The sequence below is a fragment of the Xiphias gladius genome, chromosome 12, assembly GCF_016859285.1.
Source record: "Xiphias gladius isolate SHS-SW01 ecotype Sanya breed wild chromosome 12, ASM1685928v1, whole genome shotgun sequence".
NCBI lineage: Eukaryota > Metazoa > Chordata > Actinopteri > Istiophoriformes > Xiphiidae > Xiphias > Xiphias gladius.
Window position 1 is genome coordinate 7502594 of NC_053411.1, and position 19069 is coordinate 7521662.

At 39.1% G+C, this 19069-nt stretch overlaps 1 protein-coding gene across 1 annotated transcript; it reads left to right on the top strand.

The window, feature by feature from the left end:
* The first annotated feature begins 14 nt into the window (after positions 1-14).
* On the top strand, positions 15-18779 carry LOC120797697 (B-cell scaffold protein with ankyrin repeats-like). The gene is made up of 15 exons (XM_040141546.1): positions 15-27; positions 575-970; positions 2980-3119; positions 3219-3357; positions 3494-3636; positions 5400-5514; positions 6371-6567; positions 11932-11995; positions 12239-12454; positions 14355-14425; positions 15870-16040; positions 17966-18029; positions 18236-18265; positions 18507-18586; positions 18747-18779. Exons 1-15 carry the CDS (start codon positions 15-17, stop codon positions 18777-18779), a joined length of 1872 nt encoding a protein of 623 aa, XP_039997480.1.
* The last annotated feature ends 290 nt before the right edge of the window (positions 18780-19069 follow it).

The following is a 19069-nucleotide window of genomic DNA, read 5'->3' on the forward strand; positions in this document are numbered from 1 at the left end:
ACTGCACTGTAGCCATGAGCCAGACAGGTAAGCTGTCCGTTTGCTTTATTTTTTTATTAATTCATTAATACATACATTTTTACTGCGATAATGAAAATGATTAATTGTTTTAATATATGAGTCTTGATGATTTATGATTATTTGCAATGCTCAGAGCAACATTTTGTCATTAATATTGGCACATTATATCTTGGAACTATATTCAAAATGATCAGTTTCATTTCATTTCATGTTTGGCTTATTTTTGTATTTATTGCATTTAAATTGTTTTGTATTGTCATTAAATTTTATTTAATTTAATGATAAAGCAGCATCAACAGAAAGATGTACTCTGGGAGTTAAGCCACTTCACTGCATCTTCTACATACAGTTTGTTGTATTTTCTTTATATGCTGAACTGACAGTGACAGGAGAGAAAAGTAAGAAAAAAGCCTAAATGCAGCCTAAATATGTTTAAATGAAATAAGGGGGATGTGATGTTTTTTCATAGAACGCTAAAAACCGCAATCATAGAACTTTATTGTGTTGTATATGTTTTGCACATTTTTATGCGGAATATGCCCTTTTCTTGTAGCCGAGGAGCTGCTAATCATCTATGAGACCGAGGCAGAGCAATGGGCAACCTACCTGAAGTCAGTCTTCACTGGTCCCATCTCAGAGGCTGGGATCTACTGCTATGACATCACTACAGTGTCCAGCCGGCGGGACGACTTCCTCAGGCTGGCCCGATATACCTGCAAGCTCCTGATCCTTTCAAAAGGGATGCTGGAGGGTCTTTGCCAAATGTGGCGCTTCTTTCTGGCCCGTGTGTTGAGTCCTGCGGCTCATGTGGTGGTGCTGCTGTGTGGGGTGGAGAGTCTGACCCCACTGCTGGAGCTGGTGCCTCTGAACGGCGAGGAGTGCCTGCAGATCTCCAGTGAACAAGATGCTCATGAATACCTGTCCACTGTGACTGATATTGTGAGAAAAGGTATGGCATTGGCTCCAAAATGTTTATTATTTTCACTTTTCTGAGGACCCTGAAAGATCACTGACCCAGATGGTCATATAATTTTGTCTTGAGCCCCCTGTGATATCATTTTGGCCAGAGATCTGTCATGCATGATCCCACCTCTAATTAATTTGAAAATTATATTAGCATTTTTTACTGGGGACCTCCTAGGATGCACACAAAGGCCCCTGGAGGTCTCCTACCTTATGTCAAGAACCAGTGAGGTATGAAATTCCACCTTAGTTTCCTTTTCACTCTAACATTTGATATTTTGCACTTACATTCAACATTTTAAAATTTGAGTGTTATTCCTAACCAAACACTGCTGAATGTTTGCAACATCTCCATAATCTTGCTAATAACATGAATTAGGCATATAGACTGAAACAGTGTATAAAAATATAAAAACCATTACAAGAAAGTGGGATCAGATTTATGAGTGTGGAATTATGAATTTAGAGTCAAGCAACTTGAATCAAAGTCATCAGATAAGAGCTGGATAACAGTGACTGACCACCTGTTCCACCACACTGACAAGCATTCTAATACATGAAGAGTAAAACAGACTGAAATTTAGACACAGTGTGCATCCCAGTCCTGAAAACCCAGAACACAATCACACGCTTCAACGTGCCCTTCCTTCTGGAAACATTTCACATGGCCGTGCTGTTCCCCTGCCATAAATGTGGGGGTAAAGAATGTTCATTACTTGTGAAAATGCCTGAGCAGCAGCTTGGAAACCTGTTTACTGACTTTTTTTCTCAAGAATTGCGTATGATGGAGATTGACATTTGACATTGTTAGCGCCAGATGCAGAGAGATTTTTGGTAGAGCTCTGCATCTGGCATGTCCTTATCTGCCCTGCCATTATCCTCTGCCTCCTTCCCTGTTTTTCCTAATTGCGCCATTTGTATAAAATCATAAAGCAGAGGAGAGGGCTTGTATTTAAACAGCTGTGTGCGCAGGAGGAACATCTGATGCAAATAAGTAGTCTTTCCTCTTTGGCCACCACTGATTGCTGATCGCGAGCCATGCAAATTCAAGTGCACTCTGCATCACTTCATCGCACTGGTTCAGGCCAGGATCCCACGAAACGGTTATATTTAACCCAGAAGTGCCTTCTTCTCTGATCATACAGAATGATTATTTTTGTTTGATAGCACATGGAACAGGTGTTCGATGAGTTTTAGCATACAGCCCAGGAGAAGAAAGTACACTTAATGATTGGTTTCTCTGATGACTGCCATAAAAACTAAATCAACACTGAGCCACTGCTAATATAAATTAGAATTACAAGAGTTTTCACATTTCTATTTGAATCATTTGAAATGCTGGTAATAACAATATATACCACAGAGTTTTTAATTTAATATAATTTAGCCTTATTCAATTTTAAATAACAATACATATATTCTGTAGTCATGCTAGCGCCTCTGAGGCAACTGAAGCAAAGTGATTTTTTGAGCTAAAACACTGTAATACCTTTGTCACCGTGTTACTTTAGTGTGTTGGCATGCTAATATTTGCTAATTAGTGCTAAACACTGATGACAATTTCAGGTATTTAGTCATGAACCATAAAAATTTTGAACTGATGATAGCTCTAGATGAAAAGTTAAGGGATCACCAAGTGATAACACTTCATCCTGAGAGGCACGTGAATGGTTGTACCAAATTTATAGCAATTTCATTGCAGTTATCAAAACATTTTACTCAAAAACATAAATGAGAACCTCATGTTGGTACTAGAGAAAAAGTCAGAGGATCGCCAAAGTCTGTAGAATTTATCCTCTGGGGACCATGAATGCCTGTAAAAAATTTCTTGGCAATGCATCTAATAGTTGGGGATAAACCAACATTGCCATCACTGTATCCTTGATACTAGCATGACTAAAAATGCACCTAGCTAGCTTATGGTATCTGAAACCCTTTTTGGAGACATTACTGGTGCATAATTCAGTGCAATGTTCAATGTCTCATCTTTTATAGGTGTGCCAGCCACAGCAGCAAACGTCAATCCCTTGACATGTAAACTATCAGGATCAGAGCAAAAGGTGGAACAAATGCAGTCAACTGGAGCCAGTGTTAGATGCAGAACTATAGTTGTTCCTTCCAGAGTTCCCTGCGGGGTGAGACACTCATCTAGTCAGTAGCAAACCATTTCGATTTTTCATAAAGCACCCGTAACATTGGCTACACTGCAGTTCACTGTACTGTCTCTTTGGCAGACCTCTATTGAGGTGTTCATTCTTTTGAAAAATGAGGCGGCTGGCAGCGATGCTGAGGTTGAGTTTACTGGTGAAAATCAGATGCTGAGAGTGAAGCCTGTCCATTGGAATGACCGAATCCTGTGTGTCAATGCACCAGGTGAGCAAAATGATAACAAATGATGATTGTATTATTGAAGAAATGCTACTCGAGATGAAAAAATAAGATTAAAAGATTTTTAAAAAATCTGTTTCGGCCCTGCCTGTGTATAGTTTCTGTATGTTTTCTATTGCAGATTTTCCAGCAGGGAATGTAAGCGTGACCGTGTATAGTAATGGAGTGCCACTGAGCAAGGCACAGTTGCAGTACTACAGCAGCATGGAGGAGATCACCTGCCTTCTGTCCAGGGTAGCAGACCCTGTAGATTTCATGTGTCAGGTAGAGCTATTAAAGGGCCGTTTCACTTCAAAGAATATCCACTTTTTATTTGTTGTACCCTACCTGAGTATTATGATTAAAGGGGAATACCAACATTTTTACACCCAAGGGTCAGTGGTTACTACTCACAGGGAGTTCAACAGCCCAATCTGTGAAAATGGTTCTGTGATGTTTTCTGTGGCTCTGTAAGAGCTTTGACAAGTCTGAGAAAAATAACCCTGATTATGTCTACAATTGTACACAATGACCACAGTTGTTTTAAACAAAGTCCGCATTACAAAGAAAAAATACTATTGTTACCGTAATGGAAAATTTGGGAGCCATTGTTTTTGGAGCTTGACTTCTACTAGCAATCAAAGTCAGGACATCTCAGCGTATGCTGACCTTTTGCCCATTCTGCTCTCTTTTGAGCCTCCCAGTTTTATAAAATTGCAATACTAAATTGCTGGAGTAACCCTGTATAAGTTAATTGACCCTTGGGTAGGAAAATGTCTGAAGTTCACTTATGAAAACAAAACAAAATCAAAGACATATAATTATATATGTTATGCATATGTAATTACAAATTTAAAGGGCTACTTCAGCAATTTAGTATTGAGTTTAAAAAGAGAATGGTCAAAATGAAGCAGCAGAGAAGGAATTATCCTGATCTTTAGTTTCTAGTTTGGGATAATCTCCTGAAACACTGGTTCCCACTGATGATGTCATCAGGGTTATTTTTCCAAACTTCAGACAGCCCCCCCAAGAGGCACAGAAAACATTAGACGGCTGCTTCCTCAGGCTAACAGTATTCGTTGTGATGAGTGAACCGAACTTCATGCGTAAAATCAGTTGAGTGACTATTTATTAAATGCATCTGTCTAAGGAGTTTTATTTGTAGTTGTCAGGACCGTCTAGCAACATCGTGACACAAACTTTCCAAAAATCGCAAAGCTACATTGTATCATACAGGTAGATTAATGTTTCTAAACTCTATCTAGTTGATGGAGGTTGATTTGTAAAAACAAAAGTAAATGTAACATTACACAGTATTCATTTGTTTGAAGAGAACAAGCTGTGGGCAGACCACGGACTTTGAACTTCTAACATTTGCAAATATATTCAAATAATTCTAGTCAATCATTGATTTAGTAATGTAGGAAACCCATATGAATGCTGTTCTATTCACTTGCTCCACAAAAAAATTTAACTCTTCCTTGGCACTTTAAATGTGTTTTGACTCATGTGACTCATTGTTATGTGACTCAGTTACAGAAATTAGTCTATCGCTGTCCCAAAACACTACTTATAATCAATCCACTTCAAGCCATTCGAAAGACGTGGAAAAACAGAAGATAAGTTGAATCAGCGTATTTCTACTGATGTTTACTGTCTCCATTCTGAAATTGAAGGGATGGCAGTTTCAGCCCTCTTTCAGTCATGAACCCTTGATTTGATTAGGTCTCTTTTGCTGAAGAGGCAAACTTGAGCGAAGCCGAAAGAAGAATTTGCCAAGAGAATTACTAACTAAAAGTCTGGACAGGTAATGCATGACTTTGATGTGTGTGTGGTTATATTAAACGTGGCATTTTTATTGTGCCTCTATATACTTCGCCATCCTGTCCAAAATGCTCCTACTGTTTGTAGGAGCTGCTTTTGGTTTTTCATCAAATTCAAATCTCAGTTAATAATTTGTTTGTGTTGTTGGTGAAAAAAGGGGTTCACTGATTTCTAAATTTCAAAACGTGGTCTGCCTGTGAACTGCCTGTCCTTCTGGGTTTCAGGCTCTTCAGGTGTCCTCTGTGGACAAGTTGGATGAGAAGTTGTCGTCCATGCTGCTGGAGGGGATGCCCACTGGAGGCTTCCGGGCGCTGCAGTGTGAAAACACACCTGAAAGAGGTACAGCACTGTAGGATGCTTACTCTGGACTTGACACTGAAAAACATCTGCTGACGAATCACACTGAGAAAAAAACGTGGTGCAACTTCCTTTAAATTTTATTTGGACTTTCAAGGAGCAAAGTCTAAACTAAAACTGTCTAAAACTATTTGCTGACTTCATATTTTATCTTACATTATCTGTATTTGACAGGAAAACTGTATAATTTTTTTTTTTTTTTGTAGTATGAATGGATGCAAGGTATACTCAAAAACACAAGATTTGTACACTTCCTAACAGTGTGGAAAATGCTTGGAAGCGAAATGTCACTTTTACATGTTTTAACAGCTGATGATTAATGGAAATGGTGTCTTGTTTTAAATACAAGACATTAGCAACATTTATGCTAATGCCTCACCAAAACAGAAAGTGCATTTAATTCACTGCTTTCCCTCTGACCATGTGCTCACAATTGGAATGCGTTCCTGTTGCATGATGCACATTATCCACTACAAAAAGAAAAAAAGTCTTCCATTATTTCTTGGCTCAATATGTGGCAGATTGATGGCTTCATCAGCTATTGAGATTGATCCCTAACTCTGCTGAAAAGGGCACAGGGAAATGATTCCATGACAAAGAGGTCAATAAGTGCCTCAAAGCTGTCTTTCTTCGACTCTCCTGGATGTGTTAAATTGCTCACGTTGCATCGGGTCAACTTCAAGTTATCACTGGTGGAGGAAGTAATATAAGTGGTGTAATCTTTGCCTTCAAGGAACATAATGTGTACAAATACACAGCTGCTCATTTTCAGGCCATTTCTTTAGTACTGTTAATTTCTAAAAATCCCTTTTCCTGCCCAAACAAATGTTCACATCAGAGATCCACCATGCCGATGTACCATCACTCCTCCACTTTGCTGCCCAGTATGGATTCAAGAGTGTGTCCAGCCTGCTCCTGCAGTGTCCAGGCGCTGAGCGAGCACTGCACACAGCCAATCGGCACGGTCAGACTCCCACAGAGATTGCCAAGAGTCACTGCCATACAGAGCTTCACGTCTTATTGAAGGAAACACTGGTAAATACTTCCTCATCAGCTATTTGCAAATCTCACCCTGTCTACAGTATTTTCTGGTTTTTTGTAACGTTAAATCTTCTTTTTGATCTTCTTACTTCGAGGTGGAATTTATCCTTGCGACATACTAGATAATATTGTTTTAGCATTATTGACCCTCCATACAGTGAAGACATTTCTCATAATACCAATATCTGATGACAGCTCCTCATGTTCGGTGATTTGTGAGCTAATTAAAACCACCCAGAGGCATTATTATTCTATATAGAGCTGGCTGGATGTAATGTCAGCTGAATGGAATTCCATAGTTTCCACTTACCCGCTGATGCCTGAGGAAAACAACACAATGCACCTCAGCTATTGAGATTTCACGGCCAGGGGACGCAGTGGAGCACTCTGGAATGCTCTTACTAACACCAATAAAGCATCGGGACTATGAGTGAGTGGTGCTTTATCAATAATGAACAGGATGGAGAGGATAGAAAGGTAGAAAGCAGGGAGAGTGACCTGTATGTCAGGGTTGACCTCACTCCCTCCTAACCAGCGTCTTTACATCCAGCTCATGGCTCAGTTAGCGGATTGATGTTAACCCTCCCTTCTCCCACCCTGACTATGTTTGCCTCCGAGGTTCCTAATGGAACACCCCCACAGAGACTAGAAATGCGGTGTTTGTTCATGCATGCACAATGGTTCACAGTGCAGGTTGTCGGCATACATTCAGACACTTAATGCAGCCACTAATGTTGAGATTTCCTCACATAATGGCTGCCATTTTCTCATGTTAATATCGAGAGCCTCCTCCTGCTCAACCTCCCCTTTCACTGTGTAGATACAGTAACACAAGAGCAGCATGTTTGCCACTCACTCGCTAATGAGTGGCAATTCAAATTTAATAGATCCTGTACATGCATGCACATCCCTTTATCTAAAACCTGGAGGACACTAGCATCATAATGTTCTTTCCAATGCTAATTTCAAAGGGCAGTGAGGACATTATCATTAAAAGAAACATGATGCACCAAGGGGTGTAGCTAGGATGACAGGTTGAAAACACCACATCCTTTCTGTTGTGTTCTGCAAAAACTAAACCAAATTAAATGTTACAGATTGTGCCTCTGATCCTGCTTGTATTTATTCATTATTGACTTGGATTGTGTAAAAAAAGATGATACTGTGTAGATACTTACAAGTATTTCTTCTGTCACTGCACCTTACCAGTATTTCAAAAAATATTTTGGCTCCAGTTTCATATTGAACGGACATACATAAGAGTGGTGTCAATCTTCTCATCTAACTCTATTATTATTATTAATATTTTTTTAAAATAATCATGTGTTTTGTGTATAGAATCTTATTCTGCAAAGTAACTAGTAACTATACCTGTCATAAAAAGGTAGTGGAGTTAAAAGTATCCCTGAGATGTTTGGAAGTAGAAGTACAAAATAACATATAAAGGAAAATTGCACTTAAGTACAGAACTTGAGTAAATGTACTTTTTTAGTTTAATTTTTCACTGTTGTGAACAAAAACTAAATTCCATTCACCTCCACTGTATTGGGGTGGAGACAGAAAACTCAGATGAATACCTCAAAACCCGGATAAATAAAACCAATTATTATTATAATTGTTATTATTATAATAATTATCATTATTAATATTTTGTAATTTGGGAGAACTGATCCTTTAAAACTTGCATCAGCTTGTATCAGTATCACCTTCTGTCCATTTGTAACAAACAGCAGCATATAGTAATGCTCATCATTCATATGAAAATATCTGCTCTTATTGCCTGACTTCCCTTATAATACTGAAAACTTTCGACATTCTCTGATGCCTTGGATCAACCTATAGAGAATTCCCTCTCGAGGGAAATTTAGACATTCCAACAACTGTTGCAAATGTATTTATCCACCTAGCAACACTGCTAATTGAGAGTGACTGCCGATGGAGCAAGGATTGATCAGATTGCTCTCGCAAGCTGAAGTGCTCTCTGTGAACCCTTAGTGCGTTGGCTGAGCTGACAGGGAGCAGTAGAGTCAAACAGAGGTCTCCCCACGGGGACTTCAAAAACCCTATAGATGTAACATGACAGACAGATTCGACATCCACAAGGAATTGGCATTTCTTTGCAGTTTTTCTTGGATGCTAATTAAAATGCATCTTGACAGCTGAAAACTATATACATACTGTGCTTGTGTGTTAGAGGAAGTGTGTATGAGAGTCATCATTGCAGGGTGGGGTTTTTGTTCTTGTTCCCTTTTTGCACGGGAGTTTCATTAACTCATCTGCAGTGTTTCTCCCACCTCCAATTAATCAACCCATGATTCATCAGTGATTTGGGCACCAGTTCAGCAGCACTCTGTCAATAAATCCTAGATGGATCGGTCCCTTGCTTCATACACAGGCTGAATCACTCACAGGGCCTTCGTCAGATCCACTACTCTGCCCTGGCACCGCACTTCTTTGTTAATTAGCTGTGAACTGCTCCAGAGGGGAAAGCTGAATTATTCAGGGAGAGCATAACTAGAATACAAATATAGAAAAGGTTCCACTGTTATCTATGATGTTTATGTCTTCAGACTGCAATATTGTGGTTATTCATAGTAATTACTAACACACACACATTGTCCCCTATTTAACATTTTAATATTGGGTCACAAATTTGGCTGCGTGTCATTTGGCATTTAGATTGACGCTGCGCTCATACTAAGATTTCACTGTGTCCTCTCAGATGTAGAACAGAGCTCGATAAATACAAATTAGGCCCACCAAATACCTCAAAGAGCTATTTACGTGTTTGCGTACAGTATACTCCTATCCAAATGCAGAGGAGCCAAATTTGGTGACATCCTAACCCCTCGTCCAGGGATTTGTTGGGTCCCCTGATCTTGTCTTACATGTTATGTTTTCTTAGTCAGTAACTATACAATCATTAGCAGCGAACTCCAGAGGTTTGTTTATCATTTGAATGAAACAGTCATCCTCGTACTGAAAATGAAACTGTTTTCATCCTTCAGATTGTACGTTGCATGTGTATAGCCGGACTGTCGACATATTTTACATTTAACCAAGCACTTGGAGTCAGTTTTTAGCCACGCCAGCGGGGTTGCTGCAGGGATGTCAGCCCACTGACTTTAATGATGCCCTGACATCTCATCTGGGGCCACCAGCTGAGCAAAAGATTTTCACTTATTTCCAGTAAAATATCTCAACGTCTACTCGACCAGTTGTCACTAATAATTTTTTAACAGGCATTCATGGTGCCTTTTCCTCTAGTGTCATCATGAGGTTGAGATTTGTGGTTAAGCAGTACTAGCAAATGTTAGCATGCTACGATGCGAAAAAACATTAGTCAACATGGTAAATATTATACCTGCTAAACATTAGTTTGTTCGCATTTCCATTGTGGGCATACTGACATTAGCACTTAGCTTACAGCACCATTGTGTTTAAGTACAGCCTCACAGATCATGGCTGCAGATTCTTAGTCTTGTTACAATAGCATACTATAACACATTTGATGCATAAAGAAAACTATGAAGATAACACTTTGCTGAGTAAATATAGTTTGAAGTGGGAAATATTTCTTTGCCTGCTGAGCTGACCACTTCTTATTTTCCTATGCCAGAAAACATGTTGGCCAGATTTTGATGGCATGTTACTTAAGCGATGGGTTCAGTGTTACACTCAGCGATCGGCCATGTTTCAAACACTCTTATCCTGAAACCACTATGTCAGAAGACAGCAAGCATGCTGGCACTAAGACCAGCCAGCATGTGAACTGACCATCTCAGCTGCCGAAAACAGATTTATACTCCTCATCCTATACCAGATTCACTTGAGATTTGTTCCCCCTCTGATGAAAACCCTGCCTGGTGCTTTGCCTGAAGCACTGCTGCTTGGATTGCAGCGGTGAAAGTGAATTTCTGGAATGCCTGGGGCTCCTGTAGTTTCAGACATCTGTAAAATGAGTTAGCATTTGTGGTTAGTAAATAAATACCCCTCCCTTATCCAGAAATTACCTCTGAAAATACCACGCTGTGCTTAAGCACAGTATTCGACCATTATGATTCAGTGTTCAAGCTGCGTTGGTAATTAACCCGTCTTTTCTACCTGTTGGGTCTGTTCCGACCCTCTACTGTTAAGCAATGCACTCATGGCACCCAGCAAGTAATTTACAGTACTAGAAACAGTGTAATATTGTAATTGAGTCATGAGTGCATGTGTTGCTTGGAAACTGCACACAATGCGTGGCAGGTTATATGAAGGATATTTTGATCAAAGTGAGCTCTATCTCTAATATTCTAATATTATAAGATTTATATTATTAACTGGCATCTTATTGAAATCAGAATATATCCTCTTAAACTGACACTGTAAATATTATGTAATCCTGAAGCATTATCATCTGTGTTAGGATAGAGTCTTCTGGAGTCTGTTGTTATAATCTGTTTGGATGCAAAATCTACAGTACAGTTCAACAGCTCGGCAGCTGTGTTCAGTTGATTTGATATAAATTACATAATGTTTAATGCAAATTTTCTTACTCTTTCTTTTCGTGTTTCTCTGTCAAAATAAATACTTAGAAAGTAGCTTTTCAATGTAAATCATTTCAAAATAAATGATGCAACTCTTCACTTCTTCAAATCTCTATCAGTAGTAGAAATGTGGCAGTAGGTTAATATCTGTATCTCGTTCTAATTATGGATGCAGACTAAATATCAAGCCAATGGGTCTTGATTTGCTCAGTAAATGATATGTTTGGACTGAAAGAGGAAGATTGTCTGATTTCATAATTACCCTGATCACACCCTGGTCTGTCCCTCAGCATGCTATTAGCAAATAGGCCGACTCGGCAGCAGCTTTGCTGTCAGAGGGAAAACTGCTTTGTTTTAGTCAGAAGGCAGGGTTACAGCACACCTCTCTAATTCCTGTTATAGTCCTGAAATTGCTTTTCCACAAGCAAAGTCCTAACAGATGCGGTGAAAAACCTCAATTAATAGTCTGGACGATATCAACCTATAGTGTGACAGAGCTTAGAGAGTGGTTAGTGGGTAGTCACCTCGGCTATTATGGTTCATTTTTATGTCTTGGAAAGAAGATACAGGCGACAAAATGCTGACAGAAGGGATATAGTGAGGCCACCGAGGAGAGATCCACATTCGTACCTAAAATACAGGCTTGCATTGTATCAAGATTTGTCAAATGCATGAATACTGAAACAAAAGAAATCTCTGTTACATATCAAATGTCCAGCTTCAGCATTTCAGATTATGCTTCCTTGAATTTGCTATTGCCTCTTGTAAACTGTTTCTTTTTGATTTGGAGGAGGCATAAAACACGTCTCTTCATGCTCTGTTGTTGCAGAATATGTTCAGCTCCAGTGAGGACAATGGTGATGCCAGTGTGTATGAAGTGATGTGCACTGCAGGTGAGTGAAGGACTGATGGGAAGAGGAAGGAGGACAAAGGAAACCTGGATGAAATAATGGAACAGATTTTTTCCAGCATATCATTATGCTCGGTTGCTGTTCATTTCCGACCACCGAATATTTTCCTTGTGCTGATGGGCACACCATGTAGCGCTGCTTCCGATTAGCTTTGAAATAACAGTAGCAAAAACAGTATGAAGAACTTCATCATGATATTCAAGCAGTAAACACTTTGTCCATTAGGGAATCCTTCCACCACAGATGTACATAAAGAGCAACAAGGAGAGGATGAAGGGGAGGAGGTAGAGGATCTCTATGCTCCACTGGGGATGAATGATGAATATGACACCATCCTGAACTCAACAAAGGCAGTGGTTATTGCAAATCGCCCACCAGCACCCACACCTCGGCCTGAGAGCACCCAGGTGAAGGAGGACAGAACCCCTTACATTGCTCAAGGTAACTTAGGGTGCATTGTAATTCTTTTGTGCCGTCCTTTCTCCCCTTTTCTTCCAAATTACACATATGATCGATCTGATTTGCAATAAAAACTGCTCTGAGTTATGCAGAGTATGTGAAGGGGAGTTTGGTAGATCATGTGGGAGGGAGGAAGTGCCTGGAATGTGCATTGCCGTTGTCATTGGAGTACTGCGGAATAGAGTGGGGAGGCTTTTTAGTGATGCAGTTTGTTTTGATCCCATAAACCACAAGAACATAGTCGCTCCCCACTCCAAAACAAACAAAAGCGAGGAGAGAGGAAGACCCATTTGCCTGTATCAACAGCCGACACTCCCTAACTGTTCAATTTCAGCGGTGTGAATATTTCATGAAGATGAAACATCCAAAAGTGACTAGTATTATTAAGGCTTCTAAATGATTAAAACGACTTTGACTTCTCTTTTTCATCTTGCAAATGCGAACATGAACAAATGCAGCTTAAATGAATTGTTATTCCCGTAGACAATATTACACCCGTCCCTCACTAACTATCGCTTGTGCATTCAAAACACACAAAAAATGATTATAATTGCACAATGACCCCATTATGCAGCTTTTTATTGAGCTTGTTTGTATCCAGTGAGCCAGCTCTCTTCCCAATGGGAATCACAGAGCAAAAAAGAAATTGAGTGCACCGCTGAACTCTCTGCATCCCAACCATCCCCTCAGTAACAGAGAGGGAACTACTGGGCTGCCATCTGCAACCAATCTTGGCCAGACCAAGGCCAAGTCAGCCAAAATAAGTCATTACACATGTTTTCCATCGTCCTTGTCCCCAGAGCGCACAAGAGAAAAGAGAGGGATTTTGAGGTTTCCATCTATTGAGACAGTGGAGCTTCAAACCACACAAGGATCACATTTTGCTCCTCACTCCCACTGCCGCAGTGAAAGATGTGAGAGGAGTGATGAAGCTTGGTGGAGGATTAGGCAAGGATCCAGTTATTGGAGAACACTGCACAAGTGGAAATAATGAGTTTTCTTTTGTTAGCGGCAACATCCACAGCTCAGTGAGGCTGAAATGCTAAAATGTGAATCAAATTCAATCCTACAGGGAGGAATGACTTGGCATGTAAACTACATGGAGAGCAGTGCACACATTCTAAGGCCAGGTAAAATAATAGCTACAGTCATGTGACAGATCCGCAGCCTTACTCCACTCACAGTTTCACTCTGAATTAAGCCATAAAGCCAGACTTGTTGTATGAGCAAGGTAGAAAAGAGAAGCTGTGTTGAACATGAAGTGGTAAAGAGAGATGCTGTCATGGAGGAAGAAGTCAGAGGCAGGATTATCTTGCAGGGTGTGGATGTTGAATTTTAATCCAACATTGGTGACACAGCCGCAGCTCAACTGCCTCTGACAGCTAACAGTGTCGCCTTTCATTCTGAATGCTCACTACCAAACCAAAAGCATCATTCAGGGCTTCTAATTTGATCCAGAACTGAATGTGTTTGTCTTTCTCTGAGAGAAACCTAGATTTTAGCTCTGGAATATCACACTAGGATACCGGTTATTTCATACATATTCAGACTACATTATATTGATAAATTCTGGATGAGTACTGGTAGGTTTTTCTTTTTAATATACTGGCTTTTAGCAATTAGCTTGCAGCACAATCCCCTCAGAAGTTAATGCTTTTACATTTAGAGTATGGCTCCATCTTGTGCAGGAATAGTTACAGTACAGGAGCACAGACTGTTTTTAGAAATCCATAGCATTAACTCTGGTTTACAGCAGCCTTGTAATGTTTTCAGTGAGGGTAAAGTCATGAAAATAGTCAAGAAGATATACATGTAATTTCAATAAATTAATATTGTTATTATATATAATAGTAGGTTACTGTAATCTGAACTATGTTTACAGTGTTCCAGAAAAAGAAGACAACACAGGGTGATGATCTATATTCACTTCCAACTAAACAAGGTAAGTGTGAGGTAATATCCTGAAATTTGGTCTCTAAAACTGATCAAGCTCCAACAACACTCACAACTCTGCCCAGTAAACACCCATGTCTTTCAAAGTTCACATCCCCAGGCATCTTGTTATACATTTGCAGTCTAGGAGAGTCAGATTTGCTTCAAGAAGATCCGAGTGGAATTAAAATATTGTCCACTTAAATAAATTTGTGGCTTGGAGTAAGTGTGAAGGTGTGCAATTTCTCATCAATACTTTTTTATGTACATATAATCATGCGCCTTCAATGTATTTGTGCAGTAGTCTCCAAGCCCACACTGAGATTATCCTCTTAAAAACATGAGAAGGATTTTCTAAGACTTTAAAAAATGTTTGGCATTTAGAGATTTTTTGGCATATATATATAATATATATATATATATATAAATAAAATAACTATATATAAATAAAAATAACTTATTAGATAGGGTACAGTAGGAAACAAACCTGGGACACTGAGATAATATTGTATACACCTTCACAAAGTCACCAGAATGCCCTTATTTTGTCAGACTTTTCATCTGAATATTAATGCAAGGAAGTTTTTAATCATCACTTTCAACTCTAGTTGGGTCTGGTTTTATCATTCGTTCACAAAGAGACAATCAATCAAAAATGCTCCAAATGCTCCAAAATCAATGTCGGATAATGTGTCAAAAATAAAAAAAAATCTGAGGTACACTTCCTGGACAAGAATAGTATCATCCCTTTGAGATCTGCAGATTGTAAGTTTTTTTTAGTCAAAACAGCAGGACTTGAGCCAATGATTTTTGCTGACTCCTCTCTTATGATTTCCTTTTGAAATTACCTTCTGGGTGGCAGCAGTTAATGGTGGCACTCTTAAATAATCTGTGGTGTTTTATTAAATTAATTAAAATTGAAATGATCACCATGGGGAACCGAGTCATTACAGAAGCAAAGTAATGGGCACACAAACGGTAAAAAAAAAGCTATAAAAAGACTAGGTAGAACATTTAAACACAGTTGGGTGCCAAGAAGAAAAATTAAAAATTCAGTGAGAAAGAGAAAGAGCTGCTACACTGAGCACCAACGGAGATACAAAGCCATTTGTCTGCTTTGCTGTATGGCTGGTGACACTGAGTGACAGGTCTGTAGATCATTACAGTCACCCAGAAAATGACTTACCATCCTCAATACTCACTGGCACTGGTGCTGGGAAAAACCACATTACCAGCCAGTCCCCTCTATGAATGCCATCTGGATTGGGTTTACACTCTGTCTTTTCTTATTTCTGTCTTACAGTTTCATTTGTGATATTATAAATGAAATCTAGCTTGTTAACTTGTTGCCGCATGTGTGGTGATTATTTGTGCTGCCTGGCTCTAAAAGTGTCAGATTTGCTGATTGCTCAAGGCGGCAGATGTTTTTATAGAGTTGTTGCTCCTCGCAGCATGCAGGCGAGAGGACAGCGTCTCTTCCACCTATGACACCTTTGTGCCAAACCGGATACACGGACTTCAGCAGCTCATTGAGCTCCAGCAGAGGGTGAAGGCGGGCTCACTCACCGTGGATGAGGCCTTGGAGCATTTCAGTGACTGGCAGAGAGTTCAGAAGGGCATGGATGCCATCCAGCAAGTAGGACTATCACACATTGCGATCGCACGCACACTAGACTTGGAATGAATGAGCACGCGGGACAAAACCCTAATAAAACTATTAGCCTCTGTTGCTCATGCAATCTTAACCTACAGAAATATCCCACAATAGAAAACAATCTCACATATAGGAAGCCATTTACCTAAGAGTGCAGGACATTACTTTTCAGTAATAGCCTCAAATTTTTGGATGGGCCCCACAGAGAGCAGAGACAGTGAAGGGCCACTTACCACTCTCTGTCTTGCCTTGTCTGCAAATCAGGGCACTTGCACACATTACCTTCACAGTAAATGTAATTGCAGGTGTGAGTGGTTTGGCACTGTTTCAGGCTTCTGTTTAACAGCCAAATAAACTGATCAGTGATTGGTCAACTCATTTTCTTGTTAAACTTGTGAGCCATCGACTTGATTTTATTACCTTTACTACTAACTGATTGATGGAAGCAGGTTGTTTTTGAGTGGAAAAAGTTCAAGGAAAAATGTCTTGCAGATTCAAAAAACAACATATTATTATTATCGGCATTTACATAGGTATTTTTGAACATGCTTTATAAATAAACCTTACCAATGCAAAGTGAACTTGTAAAGTGTAGGTAAGACTGGGCAGAGCAGTTAAGATTAAAAGGAGATTTACCTGGTTCTTGTCTAAAATCAAGATCAAATTTTAGTTTTAGTTTGGGGAATGAGGGACAGGTGTGCAGGCTGTCGATTATCACGTGACTCTGGAATGGAGGGAAGAGCAGTAGGCTACTTTTTTTTCATATGAACGTTAATTTGCACTGGATTCCTGGGCCTCCAACAGTCCAACAGAAAACATTTTTGAAGTTTTTCACGGGTGGAAAAGCACAAATGAATGATGGCTGAAATCCATTTAGCTGCTTCAGTTCCAGCGCCCTGGTATTGTGAAAGCTGGCTCGCTGTCACTAGTTACTGGCACACTTGAATAGATCTAAACCATCATAAATGTAACATCTTTGTTTTTCCTACTGTGACATGTAACATGGGTATATGTTTTTTTCCCTAAAATATAAATTAAGTAAAAGTACCAATACAACAATGTAAAAATACTCCATCATGAGAGTGATTCTTGTGTTCAAGCTTCTTGTAAGTAAAAGGTACTTAAGTATTATCACCAACATGTTTTTAAAACATAAAAAGTAACCGTTCTCATTATGTAAAAATTTGAACCCTGTCATTGTATATTAATGTATATGACATTATTAGTGTCAATACTGATGCATCAGTGTGTTAGCAGAATTTGACTGTTGTAGGTGGTTGAGGTGGAGCTAGTTTGAACTACTTTATTTACAGTTTGGTAGTGTAGTCCAGTGGTTCCAGGACTACACTACAGGGGGGTTTGATCCCCTCCAAAGGGTCTTAAGATAAATCTGGAGGGGTTGTGAGATCGTTACTGGGATAGGAAAGAAGAAAAAACTAAATTCTGCAAAACAAATTTGTCTTGTTTTTGTGGACTTTTTCTCTCGTCGTTGAATCTTTTCGTGCAATTTTGATCTCTTTACCTCTTTGGATCAGTTATTTAAATGAAACAATCTGAGAATTTCAGAAGAAAAGTGACAAGAGGTTAAGAGCAGACACTGGCTTTTTAAAAGGGTACTGGTTTATTCTTCAACAGCGCAATACATATTATAAGCTTATCACATGCAGTTTTAAAATAAAACCTGAATCTGAAAAAGTAACTACAAACTATTGCTGTCAGATACAAGTAGTGGAGTAAAGGTGCAGTAATTTTCTGTAAAAAGTGGTGGAGTTTAAGTATAAAATTATATAAAATGGAACACAAGTAAAGTACAAGTACCTCAAAATTGCAGTACATGAGTAAATGTTCTAGTTAATGGATGCTTGTATGTTGGTCTAATATTAAAGGACTGATATTCGTCTCTGCAGGAGAAGTTGAGTCAGCTGAGAGCCAGTATCATCAACAACAGAGAGGACGATGACAGTGTCTATGGTAAATATTCCTCCATCCTGGATATGTGGGCTAAACCTCTGTCATCACAGAGAGGCTCTGCAGAGCTCAGATTTCCTGGAACCATTAACATAAAAATAAATAATATGCAGTGCAGTCAACGTTAAACTGAAACAAGCATCCGGTTTACAAATGACTTTATTAAACTGTTTACTGTAAATGGCTAAGCAAGTCTTCTCGCTCCCCAGATAAAATCAACATCGTTCATCACACGCCAAGTGAGTCTTTAAAAACTTATCTCAGTGTGCACAGAGAAAACGTGCGCTTGCATGCCTTTGTAGTCTCTGCGGTCCCACTTGCAGTGGTGGGGAATTAATCCTCAGGGAAGTGTTATTTAATCAAATCCCAGGTGCCGTGTTTTGATCTAGTGAGTTTCACTTGCACTAAACGGGGGTCTTTTATTTTCTTTTACTAAGCAATCCTCTGTTCAGCTGTGCATATTGGATAATTTCCCACCAGGTGTTACAGTGAATGAAAGTCGAAGCAGAAGCCAAGCAATGGAGTCTGATTTTTACAGCAAGCCACTTAAAGGACAGCACGTAAGTTTATTTGACTTGCCTAAGGAAAACTTGGCAGAAGTTAGCATGAACGTATTAATATAAAGTTTACATGATACTGTATATTGTTGGAATTGAAATAGACATACACACATGACGGGCTAACAAAACCAATGACAAATCTCTCTGAATTATTTTGCAGTCAAATTTCTTTTGGAGAGCTGACAAACGGTGAAGGAAAAACTGAAGATAGTTGGTGAATATGAAGTTCAGTTAATAGAATATGAATTCGTTTTAAAAAAAATAGTTTCTACTGAAATAAATGTAATCTTTAGGTTTATTCAAACTCATCAATTACATCACATTTTCCACATTTACAGGCTCCATCACTCCACAAGGATTCAGTTCTTCCAGCAATTATGGTTTAATCTGTTTAAATACATAAATATATGTTTAAAATTGTATTGTTTTCCTTGTTTTGTATTTTAAAGTAAAAAGACAGATTTTTAATATATTGCCTAGTGC

Excerpts from the sequence above, each read along its gene's own strand:
- LOC120797697 (XM_040141546.1), top strand. Across the intron at positions 5,515-6,370 it reads TGAAAACACACCTGAAAGAG|AGATCCACCATGCCGATGTA; the intron begins GTACAGCACTGT and ends TGTTCACATCAG. Across the intron at positions 11,996-12,238 it reads TGAAGTGATGTGCACTGCAG|GGAATCCTTCCACCACAGAT; the intron begins GTGAGTGAAGGA and ends TTTGTCCATTAG.